The sequence below is a fragment of the Brassica napus genome, chromosome C7 (genome assembly GCF_020379485.1).
Source record: "Brassica napus cultivar Da-Ae chromosome C7, Da-Ae, whole genome shotgun sequence".
Taxonomy (NCBI): Eukaryota; Viridiplantae; Streptophyta; class Magnoliopsida; order Brassicales; family Brassicaceae; genus Brassica; species Brassica napus.
In genome coordinates, this window is record NC_063450.1 from 38,261,821 (window position 1) to 38,282,907 (window position 21,087).

At 39.8% G+C, this 21,087-nt stretch overlaps 2 protein-coding genes across 3 annotated transcripts; both read right to left on the reverse strand.

Annotated features, from left to right (window-relative positions):
* Nucleotides 1–8,291: 8,291 nt before the first annotated feature.
* LOC106441569 lies at nucleotides 8,292–19,360 on the reverse strand. 2 transcript variants are annotated; one of them, XM_048762801.1, is made up of 6 exons: nucleotides 16,516–19,360; nucleotides 16,274–16,423; nucleotides 15,479–16,013; nucleotides 15,302–15,383; nucleotides 11,738–15,229; nucleotides 8,292–11,116 (listed from the first exon to the last, which is right to left on the reverse strand). In XM_048762801.1, exon 6 carries the CDS (start codon nucleotides 11,110–11,112, stop codon nucleotides 8,356–8,358), a length of 2,757 nt encoding a protein of 918 aa, XP_048618758.1. In that variant the 5' UTR covers nucleotides 11,113–11,116; nucleotides 11,738–15,229; nucleotides 15,302–15,383; nucleotides 15,479–16,013; nucleotides 16,274–16,423; nucleotides 16,516–19,360; the 3' UTR covers nucleotides 8,292–8,355. The 2 variants fall into 2 exon arrangements, with proteins under 2 accessions (XP_048618758.1, XP_048618759.1); XM_048762802.1 differs by having other exon boundaries at nucleotides 8,292–15,229.
* LOC106425257 lies at nucleotides 15,475–17,634 on the reverse strand. Its single transcript, XM_048764234.1, has 5 exons — nucleotides 17,200–17,634; nucleotides 16,516–17,121; nucleotides 16,274–16,423; nucleotides 15,903–16,013; nucleotides 15,475–15,831 (listed from the first exon to the last, which is right to left on the reverse strand). Exons 1-5 carry the CDS (start codon nucleotides 17,632–17,634, stop codon nucleotides 15,475–15,477), a joined length of 1,659 nt encoding a protein of 552 aa, XP_048620191.1.
* Nucleotides 19,361–21,087: the final 1,727 nt, after the last annotated feature.

Sequence of the window (21,087 nt, forward strand, 5' to 3'; positions counted from 1 at the left end):
TTGACTTGTGTTAAATAACGTAAAATATGTAGGTGCTGGAATTTTTTGGGGTGTATTAAGGGAAAGGGGGGGGGGGGGTGTTTGGAAGTGAAGTGCACCGTTGTTTGTATTATGTTTTGTTAAACTTTCTCGTAGCCGGCTATGTTCTAGGAAGTGGTGTTGTTGACCACCTAACCGGCTAAGTGAAAGTTTATAATGTCTCAGTTTGTCAACCCTTTTTTGTAACTGATGAAGCAAAGGCTACTAAATGTTTAATATAAATGAAGTCTAAATGTTTAATATAAATGAAGTTTAACTTATATGTTTCCCAGATCTAAATTTTGATTTCAATCAATTTACATGATAAGAACATCTTCAATTCGAGAGTAGTTATTGTGAGGGGTTTTACCTTCTTCTGTCATAACAGTGTGTACAAATTTTCTTTCTTTGTAAAATAAGAGAACCAAAATGATTAGATTGCAACATTAATAACCGGAGTCTATCATGTGTAGGAGATGTTGGAGATTGTAAAGGAGAAGTCACCGTTGGTATGCTCTTCAGAAACAGAGAAGCGTTCCGCCAACATATGGCAATTTATGCCATCAATCGGAAGTTCCGGTTTAAGTGCGCAAAGTCTGAACCAGGATTGATGGCGCTAGAATGTTGCAGCGCAACTTGCCCTTGGCGAGTATATGCAGTTCGTTTGAAGGATGCTGATGTGTTTGAAGTTCGTAAAGTGGTTCCAGAGCATGTATGTTCAGTTGACGACGGCGGGGGATACCAAACTCAGGCTACTGCTGCAGTAATAGGTGAGCTTATGAAAGGCAAGTTTGGGGTGTCGGGTTGTGGACCAAAACCTCGTGACATACGTCACATGATGCGTGGTGACCACAATGTTAATATTTCCTACTGGAAGGCTTGGCGTTCTAGAGATGTAGCTATGGAGAACACCAAAGAAACTGATGCAGGTGCTTACGCGAAGCTACCGGATTACCTAAACAAGCTGGTTACCGCAAATCCGGGAACAATTGTGGAACTATTCACAGAACCACACGACTCTGCTGGCCACAAGTTTAAATATTTATTTGTCGCTTTGGATGCTTCAATAAAGGGATACGAGTTTATGAGAAAGGTGGTGATTGTAGATGGCACCCACTTGAAAAGCAAGTATCAGGGATGTTTACTAACTGCTTCAGCTCAAGATGGCAACTACCAAATATTTCCTTTGGCTTTTGCTGTTGTCGATGGGGAGAACGACTTGTCTTGGGAGTGGTTCTTCTTGAAGCTTTCAAAATTTGTGACAAATCATCAGGAATTGGTTTTTGTATCAGATAGGCATCCTTCAATATCCAAAGGGATAAGCAAGGTTAGATAAATACTTGTCTGGATAATTTTTGTAGTAACCGAATACAATTTTAATTAGCTTGTACAGATGAATATGTGCCCGGTTAACTAACTTCTCGTACTGACTAAATGCAGGTGTTCCCCGGTGCGGGCCATTTCATCTGCATTGTCCATTTGAAAAGAAACATCCGCTCAAACTTCAAGGGACGACATCTAGAGTTTTTGGTGGCAAAAGCTGCAAGAACCTTCAGACTTCAAGAATTTTACGCAACGTTCAACGAGATTAAGACAATGGATCCAAGATGTGCAGAATATCTTCTGGAGATTGGTCTTGAACAGTGGGCAAGATCTCATTTTCAGTGGAGACGCTATAATGTAATGACAAGCAATCTGGCCGAGTCTTGGAACGGAGTCTTGCGTGAGGCCAGAGAATTTCCTGTCATACGATTGGTTGAATTCATTCGTAGCAAGCTGATGACGTGGTTTGCTAATCGGCGTGAGGCGGCCACCAAAAGCGTAGCTCACATATCTCCCAGGGTGTTAAAAATTCTTAGCACAAACTTTGAGAAGTCTGGTGGCTATGAGGTACTTGAGATTGGAGAAAAGGAGTACGAGGTGCGAGAAAAACTTGGGGGTGGTTTCCATGTCAACCTTTCCAATGACACGTGTAGCTGCTTTGAATTCCAAACACTATTCATTCCCTGTTCCCATGCAATAGCGGCGGCTTTAAAAGGAAAGATTGGAGTTGAAAGCTTGGTCTTGCCTGCGTATGGGGTTAGTGTACTGAAATCGGCATATGCTGGGACAGTACATCCTCTGGAAGGTTACAGTGGAATTGGCGATTTGATTGCTAATGTTGATGGCCTGCATCTACACCCCCCCTCAACAAGAAGACTTCCGGGAAGGCCCAAAAAGCAACGATTCTACTCAAAGGGCGAAAAACTTGTAAGAACTTTTTAATGTTTCACAATTATGCCTCCACCATGTAAAAATAATTTGTTGTATCCTTCTGACAGATTTTTCTATTTATTAGATGAAACGCATGAGTCGCAGGACCGCTTGCAGCAGGTGCAAGAAGTTGGGACACAACAAAGTAACCTGCAAAGAACCTATATAAGATATGGAAGCAAGGTGGTTATGGAGGGGGAATCTAAGAAAATGGGGCCAGTGTACGTAACGAGAGCGGTTGAAAGGGAAAGCTGTATGTAACGAAGGTGGGAGTTACATAAGGGAAAGTTGTATGTAACGAAGGTGGTTTGATGATGATGGAAGAACAATTCTGGTGTTGCTGTGAAATAAATCTGTACACAAAATCCATCTAAAGGAATGTATGTCTGTTGTCATGCTATATTTAATAAGATTTCCCCTTTTTATGTACAGTTAAATAGAGTTATCCAGATCATTACGTTTCCAAGTAAGTGAAAAATAATGGTTAGACATTTGAAGAAACTGACAACGAACTTTATCTTAGTCATCGGCATACGTCAACATAACACAAAATACAACAAGGTCATAAACATACTATTCAGTTTAATAACTTAAACAGACATTTAGGAACCACAAAGTTGTTAATATAAAACACAAGTAGAACTAGTAGGAAAAACATAGACATACTATTTCGGGCTTCTGCTTCACTTAAATAGACCTAGTAAGGCCGTTGCTGCAATCAACTCTTCGAGGCGGTCACAATGATGGCCGTCACTGCAAAGAACCCTCCCCAAGACAAAACCATAAACTTTCGCAACATCTTCTCTCTCTCGGAAGCCCGGAGTAGTTCAACTTCGAGTCTACTAATCTCCTGTGTTTTATCCTCCACCGCTTGAGCGAGGACTGCAGTTGATTGATTGCCATCCCGGGCTTGAAGAACAGGTTTCTGTTGCTGAGATAGAGTTTCCCTTAGCTGTCTTAATTCTATTTGATGAAGCCGTATCTGCTCCCGTGCCTCAATTAGACTCTGCTTCTCCCACCCACATGCGTCTTCCAGATCCGCCCACGCAAAAAACCCATGAATCTCAAGCGGAAAAAGCGTCTTCCCGGGTTATCGTCAGTCCAAGCCTTGATTTTCTTAGTCCTTCGCGCGCAGTGACAAAGGGGAGCTTCGGTGGAATTAACATCGAATCGATTACGGGATGATGCTGACGACCCAAAACTTAGATTCCTATCCATGACGAAGAACAATTGAAGAATTGATTTGGGAGGAAAAAATAAGAAATTAGGTTGCTGGGGGAGAAAGATTTGGGGATAAAAAGACGGTCTCGAAGGGACGATAACTTCATATGCCCTCTACCCTCCAAAAAAATTCCTATTTATCCCTTTATTATAATATAATTTCTTTTTCATTTTTTTTTAAATAGAAAACGTGGCTAAAGACGGATTGCCCTAAAATAATTTAGTTATTTACAAGATCCAACCAGAAAAATCCGACCCATACAATACAAACCCTAAAACCCGACCCATCTAAACCAAAACGATGTCGTTTTGAATTACTCAACATTCTCTTCTCCAAAATTTTCAATCATCGGGTCTGTCTCTCCCCCCAACCTTCCCCTTGCGACACTCTCTATTGAGAAATCGGAGATTGAAACCCTAGGGTATCCATCTTCGTTCTTCCTTGTTCATTCTCCATCTAATTCGAAAATCCATCTTCGTTCTTCCTTGTTCGTTTGTGTCTCAACTATCTCTTTGTCTCTCTTGTCTGAAACCCTAAAGTCGAGACCGCTTCGTTTCTTCTTCCTTCTTTGTCGAAATCGAAGCTCCATCTTCGTTCCTTGTGGTAAGTGATTAGTTTCCCTTTATTTGGTTGTTATTTGGTCGAATTTGTATGTAGATTTGAAAACAAATTTGGGGAAAAATTTGAATGTGTCTTATGTTTACATCGAATCTGTATGTAGACTGATGCGTTTGTTTTTGTGTGTTTCCGATTTGAGTGATAAATTGTATTTAATTTTTGTTAATAAAATTGTATTGGGAAACTTAGTTGATGTTGTGTTGTTGTTTTGCGGTTTGAATTTAGTTTCATTGAGTGTTGTAATGTCTGTTTCATTGAGTGTTGTAATGTCTTGTACAGGGAAGTTATGAAGGGAAATCAAAAAGGAGTCCCCAATGAAAGGCGTCGTCAATCTCTTAGAATCCAAAAACCGGACTCAATTGCAAAAAGGCCAGAGCCGAGAGTTCACAAGAGCAGTAAGAAGAGTAAGAAGAGTAAGAAGAGTAGGCCAGTGAGAGAGCCAGTGAGAGCACAAAGTGTAGAATCGCTCTCAGCCTCAGATGAGTCCGAAAGGGAGGGGTCCGAAAGAGAGGTATATATTTTCTATTCATTGTTATTTTTAGTGAGAAATGCTGAGTAGTAATTAGCAGTACTACTAGTACTTCTTGTATTACTAGCATTACTAACATGTATATATGTATTTTGATTGCAGGAAATGCAACCAATGCAACCCCTTGAGTTCTACTTCAAAAGCAGTGAGTTCCCCAAGAGTTCCAAGATACAAACTAAGTGCTTTGTAACCAAGACAGTAAAGCTCATCAAGGGTAAGCCTGAGGCTGAATGGTTCACAAGCCATCCTCAATTTCAACATTTCTTCCACATGCCAGACGAAGATAACCTGAAGCTCCAGGGGATGTGGATGTTACTCTTGCGCACCATTTGTACTCCAGAAGATGATGTTGCATGGTTTGCGGTTAATGGTGTACCCATCCGCTATTCTATGAGGGAGCATGCCCTCATCTCTGGCTTAGACTGCGGTGATTATCCACCAAACTACGAGAAGTTGGGGGGTTATAAGTTTGTGGATTATTACTTCCATGACAGAAAGAAGATCACCATCAGCGATGTGCAGCAGAAGATGTTGTCTATGCCACCGTGTCCAGATAGATTGAAGATGACTGTCTTGTTTTTTCTTGGTCGGGTTATCAGAGGAAAGCCGAAGGATTCTGGACATTTAGACCTCTTCATATTAAGGATGATTGACGATTTAGATGCTTGCAGATCATTTCCCTGGGGTCGTCTAACATTTGAGGATGCAATAAAGGAGATTAAGCACGTGATGAACAATCTGAAGGGTGAAGTGAAAGAGGCATGCGCCTTTCCTGGATTCATAATCCCTTTAGAGGTAAATCATATAGTTTTGTAAATTTTTAGTTGTTATATAATTGAAATCTAACACTGTGACAATGGATGTACTAGGTTTTGGCTTTTGAGTGTATTCCGGATTTGGGGAAAACGTTTAGAATCTATTCAGACGACTGTAGTGAAGACTGTCCAAGGATGTGCAAGAGCCGGTTTACAAAGTCCAGTCTTAAGGGTTATCCTTTGGAAGACATATATGCTGCAGTTGGAGACACAAAGGTACATGTATATAGTTATAGTAGAAGCTAGATGAACATAAAATTTAACTGATCTAACTTATTGTTTTATTTTCAGGTTATCAACAGTGTGTTAGTTCCAACTATTGGTGAGCAAATTATGCTGGCTCGTATCATTGATGAGGAGCGAGAGTATGACCGTCAGGGCAGCCCAAGTGATACTTGGAACTACTGGTTAAATGTGAAGCAGAAGAATATTTGGTGGAAAGAGCTATATGAGTTAGATCAAGCTGCACGAGGAGTGTTGCCAAAAAATAAAGACAAAGAAAAGGTGACGTTTGCAGAAGGATCATCCTCTAATTCTGGTTTAGATTCGAGGTTGCAAGGTCTGGAAGAGAGGATTTTGGAGTTCATAGGAGAAGGATTTGTTGGACTTCACGTAATGGTGGAGACAAAGCTAGAGGCTCTAGGCTCAAGGATGAGTCATATTGAAAAGAACCAGCGGATTTTGAAAAGAAGGGCTAAGAAAATGGAAGACAAGCTAACTTCTATTGAGAGTAAGGTGGAGCCGAGTCATGGTGAAGACATGGATTTTCGACAGTGGGACTATGGTACATATGAAGAGAAGGAGAAAGCTAATTCTGAGAAGGACAAAGCTAATGCTGAGCAAGAGGCTGGGAAAGAGAACAATAACATCGAGAATACTGAGCAAGAGGCTGAGAGAAAAAATGATGAAGAAGGGGAAGAGAAAGAGGCTGATGACAATGCTCAGCAAGAGGATGAGAAAGAGAAGGAAAATAGTGAGGCTGATGAGCAAGGCAAGGAAGACAGTGAGAGTGAAAGTGAGAGTGAGACTGATGAGTTGAAGCAATTGAAGGAGATATGTAGAGTACAAGCTGATAAACTTTGGAAAGAAATTGAAGCGGAAGAAGAAGAGGTTGGAGGGAAACAAGATGAAGAAGAAGGTGAAGAGAAAGAGGCTGAAACCAGTGACGAAGAGAAAGAGAACAGTGAGGATGATGAGAAAGTTGAAGAAAAAGTGGTGGAATTTGAGGCTGAAGGCGAAGATGATCAAGCAGAGGTTGAAAGGAAAGAGGATCAAGAAGAAGAAGTTGAAGGGAAAGAGTCTGAAACCAGGGAGCAAGATAAGGAGAAAAGTGAGACTGATGAGGTGGAATCTGAGGCTCGGGAGGCAGAGATAGAAAAAGGAACTCCGACACCACCACGTGGGAATCAGACGGAGGGAACTCCCACACCACCACGTGGTAGGACTAAGGCAATGGCTGCGAGGAGACTAGTGACAAGGACTATGGAGGGAGAACCTGGAAAAGGTGTTGAAGTTGTTGCGGAAGAGGCTGTGGAAACAGAGGGAAAAAGCAGGAAGAAAGTTGCAGAAGAAGAGAAAAAAGAGGAAGAGGCTGTGAAAGTTGTTGAAGAACAGGCTGGGGAAGATGTCGAGGAACAGGCTGGGGAAACAGAGGGAAAAAGCAGGAAGAAAGTTGCAGAAGAAGAGAAAAAAGAGGAAGAGGCTGTGAAAGTTGTTGAAGAACAGGCTGGGGAAGTTGTCGAGGAACAGGCTGGGGAAATTGTTGAGGAATATACTGAGGAAGAAAAGCAAAGGTTGATCATGGTTGTTTACAAGGAAGCACCGAGTCCTTGGATCATGCATAGGTGCAAGGAGAATGCCGCTGTTGCTGTACCTAAGAAGAGTGGCAGGCCAAAGAGGAAATCACAGTGGGTGCAGACTCCTTTCACGGAGGGGAAGAAGCGTAAAACAAAGCCTTAGGCTTATGTATTTATTAGGAATCTATGTTTAAAACTTGGTAGTAGAATGTTAAGTATTTTGGATGTTTAAAACTTGGTAGTAGAATGCTTTTGAATGTTTAAATCTTGGTGTGTTGCAACAGGTTTGGAAAACTAAGTTTACATGTGTTACCATGCCCAAAAATGAGTAAGATGGATAACTAGATTTACTGGGTTTATTACGCCAAAAAAACTATAAAAGATATACAAAAAATTAGTAAACACTAAAATATATATATATATATATTATTAAAAAACGAATTGAAAAATGCATTTCACATTTAAAACGTGCAGCCGTCATAAATATTTTAATATTATTTTTAACACTTAGTAATACCTATGGTAATCTTCAAGGTAATAGTAATACCACCATACACATAGTAATACTTTGGCATTTTTTACGTTTTTGTAGTAAATCCATCTCAAAAAAGAATGTTTGGTAGTAGAACCAATGATTTTACCCTATTATTATCGTCAAAGAAGACATTTACATAAGCAATTTACGAGAAATATGTATTTTGTAAAATTCTACTTACTATATTGTTAACCATTCACATACTAACAATGAAAGTTAAGGAAGTTTTTTGGGAAACCGTTAAGATTTTCTTAAACTATTGAAAATAATTAACAAAAATAGTCTAATCTATATATTTATTATATACGTAGCCTACGAATTGAAAATAATCATATAAAGATAGTCTAAATTACACATAACGTAGTGATACACATTGGTTTCGATTGCACATAATAATACCAGTAAAACCCAGTAATCCAAATTGCAAATAATAATACCAGTAAAACCCAATAATCCAAATTGCAAATAATAATACCAGTAAAACCAGTAATCCAAATTGCACATAATAATACCAGTAAAACCCAGTAATCCAAATTTCACATAATAAGCCCAGTAATCTCCAGTAAAACCTAGGTAGTACCTGAACCACTCCCACATTCAAAATACGATGCCATACCTTCTCCTCTGCCTCTTCCTCTGGCTCCTCTAGCTCCTCCTCTGCCTCTTTTTCCTCTTCCACGGGATTCTCCTACTGATGGAAATCTTGTTTGTTGTGGTTTTCCTTTCTTCTTGTCAAAATCTGGAGGAAGTATTTTCTTTGCTTTAACATCTTCTGGTATAACCCAATCAGACATATGAGGAACAGGATATATGGTCCTGTGATAAGCCAAAGCCCATTGCTCCACCAAATAGTATTTTGAACAATACTCTGATAGATGGAGTTCCCTTCCCGCTGCCTTAGACATGAATGTGGCAGCAGCCACTCCATGCACACAAGGGTATTTGTCTTTATCAAATTGTTCACAACTGCAAGTATTCCTAGCCATATCAACAGTATAAACCTTGCCGTCAGTACCATGCACACTGTACTCAAGATGGAAGCTGTTTAATTCGTCAATTGTAAGAAACCCCGCATCAACACATCTTTTAGACATTTCGGTTTCCAAAATAGGCACAAGCTTCAGTGTGTATGGTATTTCAGCTGCCTCCTTCCTATGGTTGTTAAACCATTCAGACATTTTCGCAATGATAACATCAAACATTGGTAGTAAGGTATACTTTCTCGCTTCCTTAATAACACCATTAAAAGATTCTACTGAATTGGTGGTGTCAACATTGTACCTATCTCCTCTGAAGTAACATCTAGCCCACTTCTTCTCTTCAACACTTTTGTCAAGATACGTTGCTGCACTAGGATACTTCCGGCGAAAAGCATGATAAAGGTACTTGAACTCAGCCTCCGTATAAGCGTGTGCGCATTCTCTAAACTTGAACGCACAAGTATCTTTGTTGTTATGGACGTGGGTTTTAACATTCTGAGACAAATGCCATATACAATACCCATGTTCGGCCTCAGGGAACACTAGACGTACTGACTTGATCAAGCTTTTGTTTCTATCTGAAAGAAATACCAATCCCGGGACATCGGATATCACTGATTTCAACTGTTCCATAAACCATATCCAGCTTTCATCATTCTCACCATCTGCTACACCAAACGCAATTGGGTAGTGGTGATGATCAGGATCCTGAGCAGTCGCAATGAGGAGAACTCCACCATAAACATTCTTCAGGTGTGTTCCATCCACTATGAGGACTTTCCTCATCGCACTGAACCCTTCTATGCTAGCTCCCAGGGCAAAAAACAGATACTTAAATTTGTTGGCCTCATCCACTACCACACGAGTTCTTGTGCCAATATTTGTCTGCTCCAGCATGTGCATATAACAGTATAATAAAGTAAAACTCTCTTCTGGACTTCCTCGCACTTCATTAGCAGCTTCTCTTTTTCCTCTCCATGCTGAGGTGTATGAAACATGCACACCAACCTTTCGATGAACCAAATCGATCAGAACTTTGGGAACTGGTGTGTCAAATGTACCAGGATAATCTTGAGCCAAAACTGATGCAACGATTTGTGATGTGCCTTTCCTTCTATCAGGCAGTGTTCTTGTAGTAACAACAGAACATGTATGCTGCTTGATGTAACTTCTAACCGTCCAAAGATCTGTATTCTTTAGTTTTGCAACTCGCACAAACCACTTGCACCCGTCTTTGGCTCCTCGGCATTTAACGACAAATCTTTGAGTATCCGACTTAGTTATATCAAACTCAAAACATTTCTTATGTGAAGCCGTCTGAATATGGACTTTTGCTTCCTCCTTGGTTCTAAATTCTTGACCTAAAACCAAACCTGTACCATCATCCCGTGGCTGATAGACAACTACTGGTCTTACTTCTGTATCTTCAAACACATGCTCATCTCTTTCCGTGATATTCTCACCCATCTCAATCTCTCCGTGAAAAGTGAGCACACCACCAGTACCTTCATTACCAGTTGCATCATTCTCAGTACCATCTTCATCACCAACCTCTCTATCAGGCAGTGTTCTTGTAACGACAGAACATGTATGCTGCTTGATGAAACTTCTAACCGTCCAAATATTTGACGTCTTTAACATTGCAACTCGCACAAACCAATTGCACCCATCTTTGGCTCCTCGACATTTAACCACAAATCTCTTAGTATCCGACTTAATTATATCAAATTCAAAAGATTTCTGATACGACGCTGCTTGAATAAGAACTTTTGCTGCCTCCTTGGTTATAAATTCTTGACCTATAACCAAATCCATACCATCATCCCGTCTCTGATTGACACCATCATGCATCTCAATGTCTTCGTGAAAAGTGAGCACACCACCATTATCATCTTCATCACCAGCCTCTATAGCCTCTCTATCAGATAGACCGACATAGACATCAGTTTCATCATTCTCAGTACCATCCTCATCCTCTTCTAAAAGTTGCACTTCTTCATTGATGAACTCCACATGTAGAACACTTCTACACTTCTCATGATTTACTTGCAGTAGATAACCAAAAACGTCTTCATCATTCCAAATGTATGATGGCTTGTACGAATACAATACCATTGGAAAGTAACTAATCTTCACTTGCACCTTAGATTCATCTACCCTTATCTTTCTGCAAATACGCTCAACCAAAGCATAGTAAGTGATATCCTCCATTGATTTCCTCAACACAATCGTGTGGATTTCATCTTCTCCTTCACCACCTCCCGAGATCCATTTTATTTCAGCCTCATCTTTCATATAATATCCTCCATAATCAAAACAAATGATTGTGCAATTCAGATTTTGCATCTTCCTGAAATAAAATAGAATATCATTAGAATTCTCATTATTAAGATGTTTAGAATTAATTATCACACCGTACAATCTTCTCTTACTAATACTACTTTAATTCAGTACTATACATAGTAATACTAGAAATCACAGTAAGAAATATCAATATAGTAATCCTAGTATTTCCAATAAACTTTTTTTCTTTAGTAAAACTAGTTATACCAGTAATACCCAGAACTTATCCTTGTACTAACTAATTCGCTTTTAGGACCCTATTGTTAGTATTTTACATCAACCATGATGTATAATTCATCTTAAATGAAATTACACACAGAAAATCATCGAAACACACATAAAAATACCCAAAATCTATAAACACAATTTTCAAAATCTTTTTAAATCTCTCATAATTTTCATTGGATCTTTTTTTTTTACACTAGCCGAGATATACACTTGTTTTAATAACATTTCAGCAAAAAATTCATCCAAAACGGACGTTAAAAGTACCCGATAGCCCTAAACACAGTTTTTGAAATCGTTTTTAATCTCTCAAATTTTCATCAAATCTTACTTTCTTAACGTTACCCATCATATACACGATTTTTAAATGTAATATCACAAAAAAAAATCATCGAAAACGAACCTGAATTGCCTATTTTTTGAGCTTCAAAAAATGCTAATGGAGGATGAGAGGAAGAAGCTTGTACGATGAAGAAGGAGACATGTGGGTCAGGAGAAATCTGATTGGTTAAGGTTGTTTTGTGGGCCATGTAGGTTGTTGAATTATGGTTGGTTTATTTAATTGGAGAATAAATGAAAGGCTAGTTTGGGGAGTGCAAGAATAAAAGGGTACGAAGAATAGAGTGGAGGCAGTAAAAATTCATTTATGGGGGTATGGGATATATGGAGTTAATCTCCGTCTCGAAGGGTTAACTATCTTTCTCTCAACATGTGTATAAAACACGTGTTTTATGTCAACGTACCGACTTTTTACATGTGTGATATGCACGTGTAGACGAAATTACCTACCCGGTTAATAAAAAGAATACAGTAGCTGGTCTACTACACAATTTCGGTTTAGAAATATATAACCAGTTAACAATATTTTTATTTACAATATAAATAACCGTTTACTAATTATTATCGACTCTTCATTTAATGTTGCAATCATTTACTTGCTTAAAAAAATCATAAACGAAGTTCACTTAAAAAAAAATCTAAAACCCTAAACTCTATACCCTAATCTCTAAACCATCAACCCTAAACTCTAAACCATTCTCTTTCAAATCAACCCAAATGCTTTTACGTTGTTTCCATATACCATTTACTAACCAAAAACGCCTAGCGATTCATATGTAATTCGTAAAAGGTTCTTACTTAAACCGTAAACCCTAAACCCTTATCTTCCAAACCCTAACCCCTATACCCTAAACTGTAAACCATAAACCATAAACCATAAACCTTAAACCCTAAACCTTAAACTCTAAACCCTAAAGCCTACGCGCATAATCCTAAACCCTAAACCCTAAACACATAACCCTATACCCTAAACCCTCCATCCTAATCAGTTAAATTTAACCCTACATCCTAAACCCAAAATCTTTGGGTTGCAATCAACCCAAGTGCTTATATACGGTTCGGTTTAGAGTTGTTACTGCCTTGGTTTTTAAATAAAATTATCCTAACCCATCCAACAAAAAACCGTATTTACATTCAGATAACCAGTTTCTTTTCTGTTTATCAGGTCAACTCCTGCTATATCCGGTTAGTGGAAGTTTTCTAACCGGTAGCCAATAATAATTTCAGGACAATTACTTATGTTATTGTACGTATATACCCTAAACCTTACTCCCTAAACCCTACACCGTAATCCCTAAACCCTAAACACTTAGCCCTAAACCATAAACCCTAAACCCTAAACCGTAAACACTAATACTTAAACCCTAAACCATAAACCCTAAACCCTAAACACTAAACCCTAAACTCCAAATACTAAAATCTAAACCGTAAACTATAAACCCTAATCAGTTTAAATAAACCCTTAACCCTAAACCATTGGGTTGCCATCAATCCAAGTGCTTATAACGGGTTCGGTTTACACTTGTTACTGCCGTGGTTTTTAAATAAAATTATCCTAACCCATACAACAAAAACCATATTTACATTCAGATAATCGGTTACTTTTCTGTTTATCAGGTCAACTCGTATTATATCCGGCTAGTGGAAGTAATCTAACCGGTAACCACTAATAATATCAGGCGAAGTAAATACATCTTAACTCTAAACCTTAAACCCTAAACTCCAAATACTAAAATCTAAACCGTAAACTGTAAACCCTAACCACAAAACAATAAACCCTAAACACTTAACCCTAAACCATAAACCCTAAACCATAAACCATAAACCCTAAACCGTAAACACTAATACTTAAACCCTAAACCCTAATCAGTTTATATTAACACTACACCCTAAACCCTTGGGTTGCCATCAAACCAAGTGCTTATATACGGATCGGTTTACACTTGTTACTGCCGTGGTTTTTAAATAAAATTATCATAACCCATCCAACAACAACCGGATTTCCATTCAGATAACCGGTTACGTTTCTGTTTATCAGGTCAACTCGTACTATACCCGGGTAGTGGAAGTTATCTAACCGGTATCGAATAATATTTTCAGGACAATTACTTATGTGACAGTACGGATATACCTTAAACCCTAAAACCTAATCAGAAATCCCTAAACACTAAACACTAAATCCTAAATACTAAACTCTAAACCCTAAATCCTAAACCGTAAACACTAAACCCTAAACTCCAAATACTAAAATCTGAACACTAAACCCTAACCCCTAAACACTAATTAATAAACCCAAAACACTAAACAATAAACCCTAAACACTAAACCATACACCCCAAACCCTAAACACTAAACCCTAAACTCCAAATACTAAAATCTAAACCATAAACTGTAAACTTTAATCAGTTTAAATAAACCCTTAACCCTAAACCCTAAACCATTGGGTTGCCATCAACCCAAGTGCTTATATAGGGTTCGGTTTACACTTGTTACTGCCGTGGTTTTTAAAAAAAATTATCCTAACCCATGCAACAAAAACCATATTTACATTCAGATAATCGGTTACTTTTCTGTTTATCAGGTCAACTCGTATTATATCCGGCTAGTGGAAGTAATCTAACCGGTAACCAATAATAATATCAGGCGAAGTAAATACATCTTAAGCTGGACAATAACCGGTTTTAACATTCTTCAATCCGGTTAATAATATTTATATCGGATCGACTAGTATTATATACGAATGCTTCATTTTCACAGGGACAATCGTGCATAACTAATCCCTAAACGGTTTAAACCTACATAAACAATGGAAATAAGCTTTTCATATAACATACATAAAGCTTTCCAATAACGAGTTAGAAAGCTAAGTACAGAGTTGCAAAACTAAGACAACAACCATTACAAACTTCGGATACATAAAATATAGAAATTGGAAGGAGTTCATATGATGGCATGGTATCTCTCGACAATGTTAACTGCAACTCGTTCTACCTCCCCTTCCACAACATTTGGTGTATCAATTTGCAGACTTCTACACCCCCAAATGCGTGAGCTTGAATAAGGAGCACCGTAGTAACTGCAGATTGGAACTGATTGTGGTTCTGTGGAACCGTTCGGGGTCTGTCAAACGCAAGCGCCTTCATGTCTTTCATGCAGATATGTTTCCAGCCTGTCTGAGTAAATATGGGAACATGACTGCAAAAGGCTGCAGCTCATTGCACATCAGCCGATCACTGCAGATAGAGGTGTTGCAATCCAAAACAACTAGGTGGCAACTTGTGGCATCTATGCACCCTCCAACCCAGTTTGACTTATCGAAGTTAAAAGGGAAGTAGTACCGAGATGGATCCAGGTTGGTGCATGCCGCATTAAAACTTTCTAACAGTGAAGCGAGAAACATAAAACTATCTTTATTTCCCACCTTCGAGAACCGCACATAAGTCTTCGAGAACTGAGACACAAACTTTGTGTCCAGGAACACTGATTGATTCTTCGAAAAAATTTCGGTGTCGGAGTTATATAAGGCCCGCGTGTGATGAATCAGCAAATCAACAACCTAAAAAAAATATCTTTCGCTTACAAAGACCAAACCCACCTTCACAAAAAAAATACACAACAGAAGACAAACCTTGGGTGGTAGATGGGATGACTTTTCCAGCATTACAGTCATGTCTTTGCTACTGATTCTTACTCCATTAACAGTATAGGAACTATTTTAAACAAAAAAATGTGGTCAGTATGTAAAGTGTAATTTAGGAATTAAGAACAAACTTATACTGACGATTTCAAACTGGGAGTAACTCACAATGGAGATTTAAGCATCTCAATTAGTTGACTGAATTTTGCTGCAAGTTCAATGGAATCGTCACTGCTCTTTGACGCAACATGAGCCTCCCAAGCCCTACTTAGAAATGTTTTTTCACATTTGTAGTCACCGACTAACGCTTTTGGAACAACCTTCTGCCGCTTGCTTTTCCTGCAAGGGTGACATGGGGCCTCCGGATTGGGGGCTTGAACACCAATGCAATCTTCATTAACCACTATGCCACGGGATTCCTCGTTTATAACAACAGAACTTGTATTTCCCTTCTTTGGTTGTTCCTGAGTTAGGCCTAAAGAAAAGGTGGGTTTCGGAAACACAAGCCCTGGGTCGACAATCTGCGATTTAGAACATAACGGTAAGGCAATCAGCATAATGTTTCTCCAGAAATTAAGAGCTCAGATCATACCAATTCGTTAGGGGTTGCTGACCCCTTGGGGGAGTTAGAGCTTTCAGCAACAGTAACCAGGTCCACACTTGCACCCTTCTGTTGTGCTTGCTTAGTCCCACTACTCTCAACCTGAATGTTGTAAATTTGTAAAACATGTAAAACATCAACATTTAATTAATGTTGGAACAATTTCCTCTAGCAATGTAACACATTTTAGGCAATGCTATTTAAATACTGAAGTGGCTAATAAATTCCGGCACCAAGCTAAAATAATGTTTAGCTTGCTAACAAATAAAACCAACAATTTTGTTTTGTTTCAAAACAAGTAAATGCTACGTTATTGTAAACTTTGCTAACAAGATACAAATATTTCGGCACAACACACTTACGTTGGGAATAAGATTTCCGCCATTCTCCGCGAAAATCATTGCGTTCGTTATAATATGTGAGGCATCAACCTCTCCATGGGTCCGTGCTGGGGGTTGACCAACGACACATGAATCTTTAGAATTTGAAACTTCCTCCCTACTAATACGAACCTGCATATAAATAACATCAGATCTTAAGTTCCTCTCTATTAAAAGACGTGGTACAGATTGTTCCCCTATGTTTTATGTAAATGAAAACTTACTTCCGTTGGTAGAATTGGTGAGTCCATGCCAACACCCGTATGACCTTCGTTGTTGCCTGAACAACCACGGGATGTGCTTGGTGCTCCCAAATTGCCGTTATTCCAACAGGTAACAGGTACAGTCTCTGGGACGTTTTGCCTGCTCGTGCCGGGAGATACAATGGGTTGATTAGATAGCATTCGAACTATCTCATCCCGAAACTGGTTCAACATATCTTGAATATTAGGAACAATATTCGTTTCGAACTTGCTGAAGGAGTCTGCAAATATCTTCATTTGTGTATCAATATGATTAAGTTCTACTGATACACTAGCCTTTACAGTGCTAGCAATGTATTCCACATCCACCACATCGCTACTCCTTTGGTTAGATTTCTGTTTTGTTATTTTCCGCACCTCAGCTTCACTCCTCGTTTCTTCTCGCATTATTGCTACATCTGCTTTGGAAACTCCCCCGGTAAAAGACGTATGTGTGAATCGAAAACCTTCTTCGATTAAGTTTTGTAGATTTTGTACACGAACATCTTCTTCATCGCCAGACCATCCAAACTCAGACTGACCATTACAGTCGTCGCTGGCCACAGAAATGATTGAAAGTACACGTACCTGCAGTATTCAAAACCAAACAACTAAATTTTCTTCTCCAAATATTACCACACAGTTTCAAAAACATTAACACATTACCTTCCCAGCACAGTCAGTCTCACGAGCATGCCCTGGACTAATACTTCGCTTCCCTTTTCTTTCTTCATCAGGAACGTCTTCGTCATCTGCAGATTCGCCTTCAGACCCGGACGACCCTCCTTCATGAACAGCTTCCATAAGCGCAGGTACAGCTTCTATCATTACAAGCTGCAAAGCTAGCACAAACCCCTTAAGTGCAATTGTATTCTGGGACAAAGAAACTTCGTTCCTCTCTTTGATACTGCTCATAAGCAAATCAAAGGATAGCCGCCCCCATGGGAATGCTAAAAACCCCTCCAAATCTTTAATCTTCTCTGCATGTTCGTGTGAAATCTGAGGTGTGTGCGTTGTGGGGAGTACGACGGACGCAAGCAGGGCAAGAAGAGCATATTTAAGCCCTGTTTCTTTAGCAGTAACACTTCTCTTCTTCAGCATCCTTATGACTGAGTAGACAGGGACTTCTTTCAAAGTTCCAAAAAGCTCACACCACTAAGGTTTCTGGTTGATATGTTTCTTTGCCTTTTTTTCCGCATCAGGTGGGTACGGGCCACAGTTGAGTCCAGTGACTAACGTAAACTCCCGCAGGGAAAATCTGATTGGCTTCCCAGCAAACAAGAACCATGCTTCATGCTTCTTCCTCACCTTCAACTGTCTTGATATAATATATCTGCCAAAACGTCCAGAGAATGTTGGTTTCTCTGCAATCTCCACAAGCTTTCCGAACAGGGAACGCCGCAGAACATCGACCTCATCATCTTCCAGAGCACGGAGAATCTTACTGATTGCAAACGGTTTATGGTAAGGGGTGACACTCACACCAACGGGTTCCTCACCAAATGCAAAAACCCTTTCCGGTATTGGAAGCGAAGGTTCCACCTCTGTTTGATTTTCCATTTGGATCTGAAGGCTCTCTACACATGCACTGGAAATAAGATATTTTCAGAACGGATTTTAAAAATAAATGGATATCGATAAACACCCTCCATAGATATTTCGAATTTGAAATGAAGATCTGCAGAAAATATTTTCGAAGATTCAGATCTTCTGACAAGAGGATATGGATTACGATACGCAAATCTTATAATATCTTCACCGCCTGAGGCATAATCTTTTAGATCTCACAGCACATATTCATCTCATAGGGGCATAATAGGGGCATAATTGTATTTCTATTTCGAGGAACAGTTGTTAATGGTACATGGTGGCAGTCACCTAATTACGCGTAAAAGCTATGGGTAGACAGTGCAATTTCACTATTCTATTTTCCATTTCAGCATACCACGTTTCTTCTTCTTTCTTCTTCATTGTTACGTGAGTTCAAGTCAAGTTCCTGCAATTTTTTCATTTTTTTTTTCTTGCCCAAAAAAGGTTTTTTCGTTTGCTATATCAGATCTCGCTAAATCAAAGCAAACTGAAAGAAAAAACTATATTTCTTGCCCAAAAAAGGTATTTTCGTTTGCTATATCAGATTTCGCTAATTCAAAGCAAACTGAAAGAAAAAACTATCTTTAATTTATAGATCAATAAAAACAAATGTTTAATTAGATTTGAATTTATAAACCGAATAAAACCTGGTCAACACTTCTTACGGTTTCTGGCCGATTTTACCGGCTCAACTCACATCCAGTTTTAGAACTGACCCAGACTCGGCTAGATGAGTGAGTAACAATTGAACCGGTCCAAGCGGCCGGTGTCAGGGTTTCAAAACACTGGGAAAAAGTTTCAGAATAGTTTTTTGCCGAAGAAATTCAGAGAACTCATGTAGAAACTCCAAGTATGACAATATTTCATTTTTCATCCGAAGGTATATTATTAATGCATTTAAAGTTTTACAAGAGCCCAAACAGGAAAACAGAACCTGAGGAACAACGATATATCCCCGGAAAACAAAGCCGGCGGAACATGAAAATATCCTCAGAAGCTAAAGTCCAAACAAGACAACTTTACTAATCTAAACTAGCAACGAAACTTAAATGACCAAGAGTAATCTCGATAGATTTGAAAGAGTTTTAAACATCATAAGAGAGCCGGAACAGGACCATAGCACCTGAAAGAAGGAAGCTCCAGAATAAACCCTTCCCTATAAGGACTTTTGCACCACAAGCAAACTCATCGAACCGAAGGAAACAACCATAACTGAACATCCCAATGAACGCCTTCACCCGTTGCTGCAAGTAGAGTTTAGAACCATTTATAAATACTATCCAGCAACAAGAAGAGAGGATTACTGCATAGGAGTGAACTCAAAGGAGAAAGCCAAGCGGGGAGGTAATGGATATTGGAGCGACGAGACACAAAAAGCCTCTCAGAGACGAGCCCAACCACCATTCCTGTATTGCAGGCAGGAAAGGAACTAGAGTTGAAGAAAGCACAGTAACACGGTCAGCGAAAGCACCTGCACCGCTCCCAGCGGCTGCACTGCACCGTCAAAAGATCCTCGATCTCCAATCTGGCGCCAGACGTATCACTGAACTCAACCCTCCGAATAAAACCTTAAACAATAACTTTACCAAGAACTAGAACAGCCCCACACCAACTGTGGGAACCGAAATTCGCACTGTCGATTTCCGTTTAAATAAGGAAACTAGGAAAACCCTAATTTTCCAGAGGACCCGGATATCTGCTAATTACCACACGTCAAGCAATCAGAACACGACAATAACAACGATAAGAATAAGAAATCGAAAAAGAGAGCAAAGTAGATCTTATTCCGAATCTGCGTATGAGCGTTTACAACAAGGTATAAGCCTGGGCTCGAGAGCTGTCGGCGAGATTCCTAGTTCTAGCAACCCTAAGACGGCTAAACCTAATTGAGTCGCAGCTCGAAATAACAAAAATGGAAAATTGCCTAAATTTCTCTAAGTGCTAAGTTTGCTCTGAAAAATCCCTTCTCCATGCTCCTCGCCTAGGACTCCTTATATACTAGCTCCAAGGTTGGTTTACGCTTTTACTCTTCTACCCTTAAGCCGTCATAGCATAAAAATGGAGATATTCCACTTTTCCCGATCTTCCAATTATCTTCAAAACTTCCGTATTTATCCGCGGAAACTTGACATTTACCCTTCCTTGTGGACCAAGCGTAAACCGTGCTGCGGTTTACGGGCTTTTGGTTAAGAAATCGTAGGATGGGCCTCGAGTCGTGTTTTAGATCCCTTTGGGCCGTCTTCCGACTCGACACGTTTACTACGAATTCTTTTCGATAAAGAACAAACTTTCCGCGGTTTCTAATCCGCGAAGTTTGATTGATGGATTTGAATAGCAGAAAACATGGACTGAGCATGCTACGGTCTTTGGGAGATAGCATTCGAAGGTTTGACGAGAATGCATGGATTGATGTCGTATCGATGTTCGGAAGGGTTCGATCGCTACACAGCGACTGAACTTCGGCTCAAGCCCGGTTGCAACGTAGCGACCGAGCGGGACGAGCGTTCGGTCGCTACGTAGCGACCGAGCCTTGGCTTGAGCTCGGTCACTACGTAGCGACCGAGCGGGATGAGGGTTCGGTCGCTACGTAGCGACCGAGCGGGAAGATCGCTCGGTCGCTACGTAGCGACCGAGTGGGACGATCGCTCGGTCGCTATGTAGCGACCGAGCTTTGGCTCATGCAATCCCGGTCCTGACCCATCGTGGAGTCGAGAAAGGGGATGCAAGCAGGAGTACCGACGAGTTTCTCGTGATCATGCGATCGTTCTACCATATCCCAGATGCTGTGGAGTTCCGAGTTCCTCGCCGTGGGGAATGTGCTAACAGCCCCCCAGAGGGTTACTTCACTTGCTCGTTCGTAGTGCGTTGTCGCCTATGGTTCCCAGTACCCGAAATTCTCGTCCGAGTGTTGGACCGTTTCAAAGTTGCGATAAGCCAGTTGACTCCCCTTGCCATTCAGCATCT

Coding starts and splice junctions, on each gene's coding strand:
- LOC106441569 (XM_048762801.1), bottom strand. CDS start 11,112: ATGCAAAATCTGAATTGCACAATCATTTGTTTTGATTATGGAGGATAT.
- LOC106425257 (XM_048764234.1), bottom strand. CDS start 17,634: ATGCTGAAGAAGAGAAGTGTTACTGCTAAAGAAACAGGGCTTAAATAT. Junction 17,122..17,199: donor AGACTGACTGTGCTGGGAAG/GTAATGTGTTAA, acceptor TGAATACTGCAG/GTACGTGTACTTTCAATCAT. Junction 15,832..15,902: donor CAGCAACCCCTAACGAATTG/GTATGATCTGAG, acceptor TCTAAATCGCAG/ATTGTCGACCCAGGGCTTGT.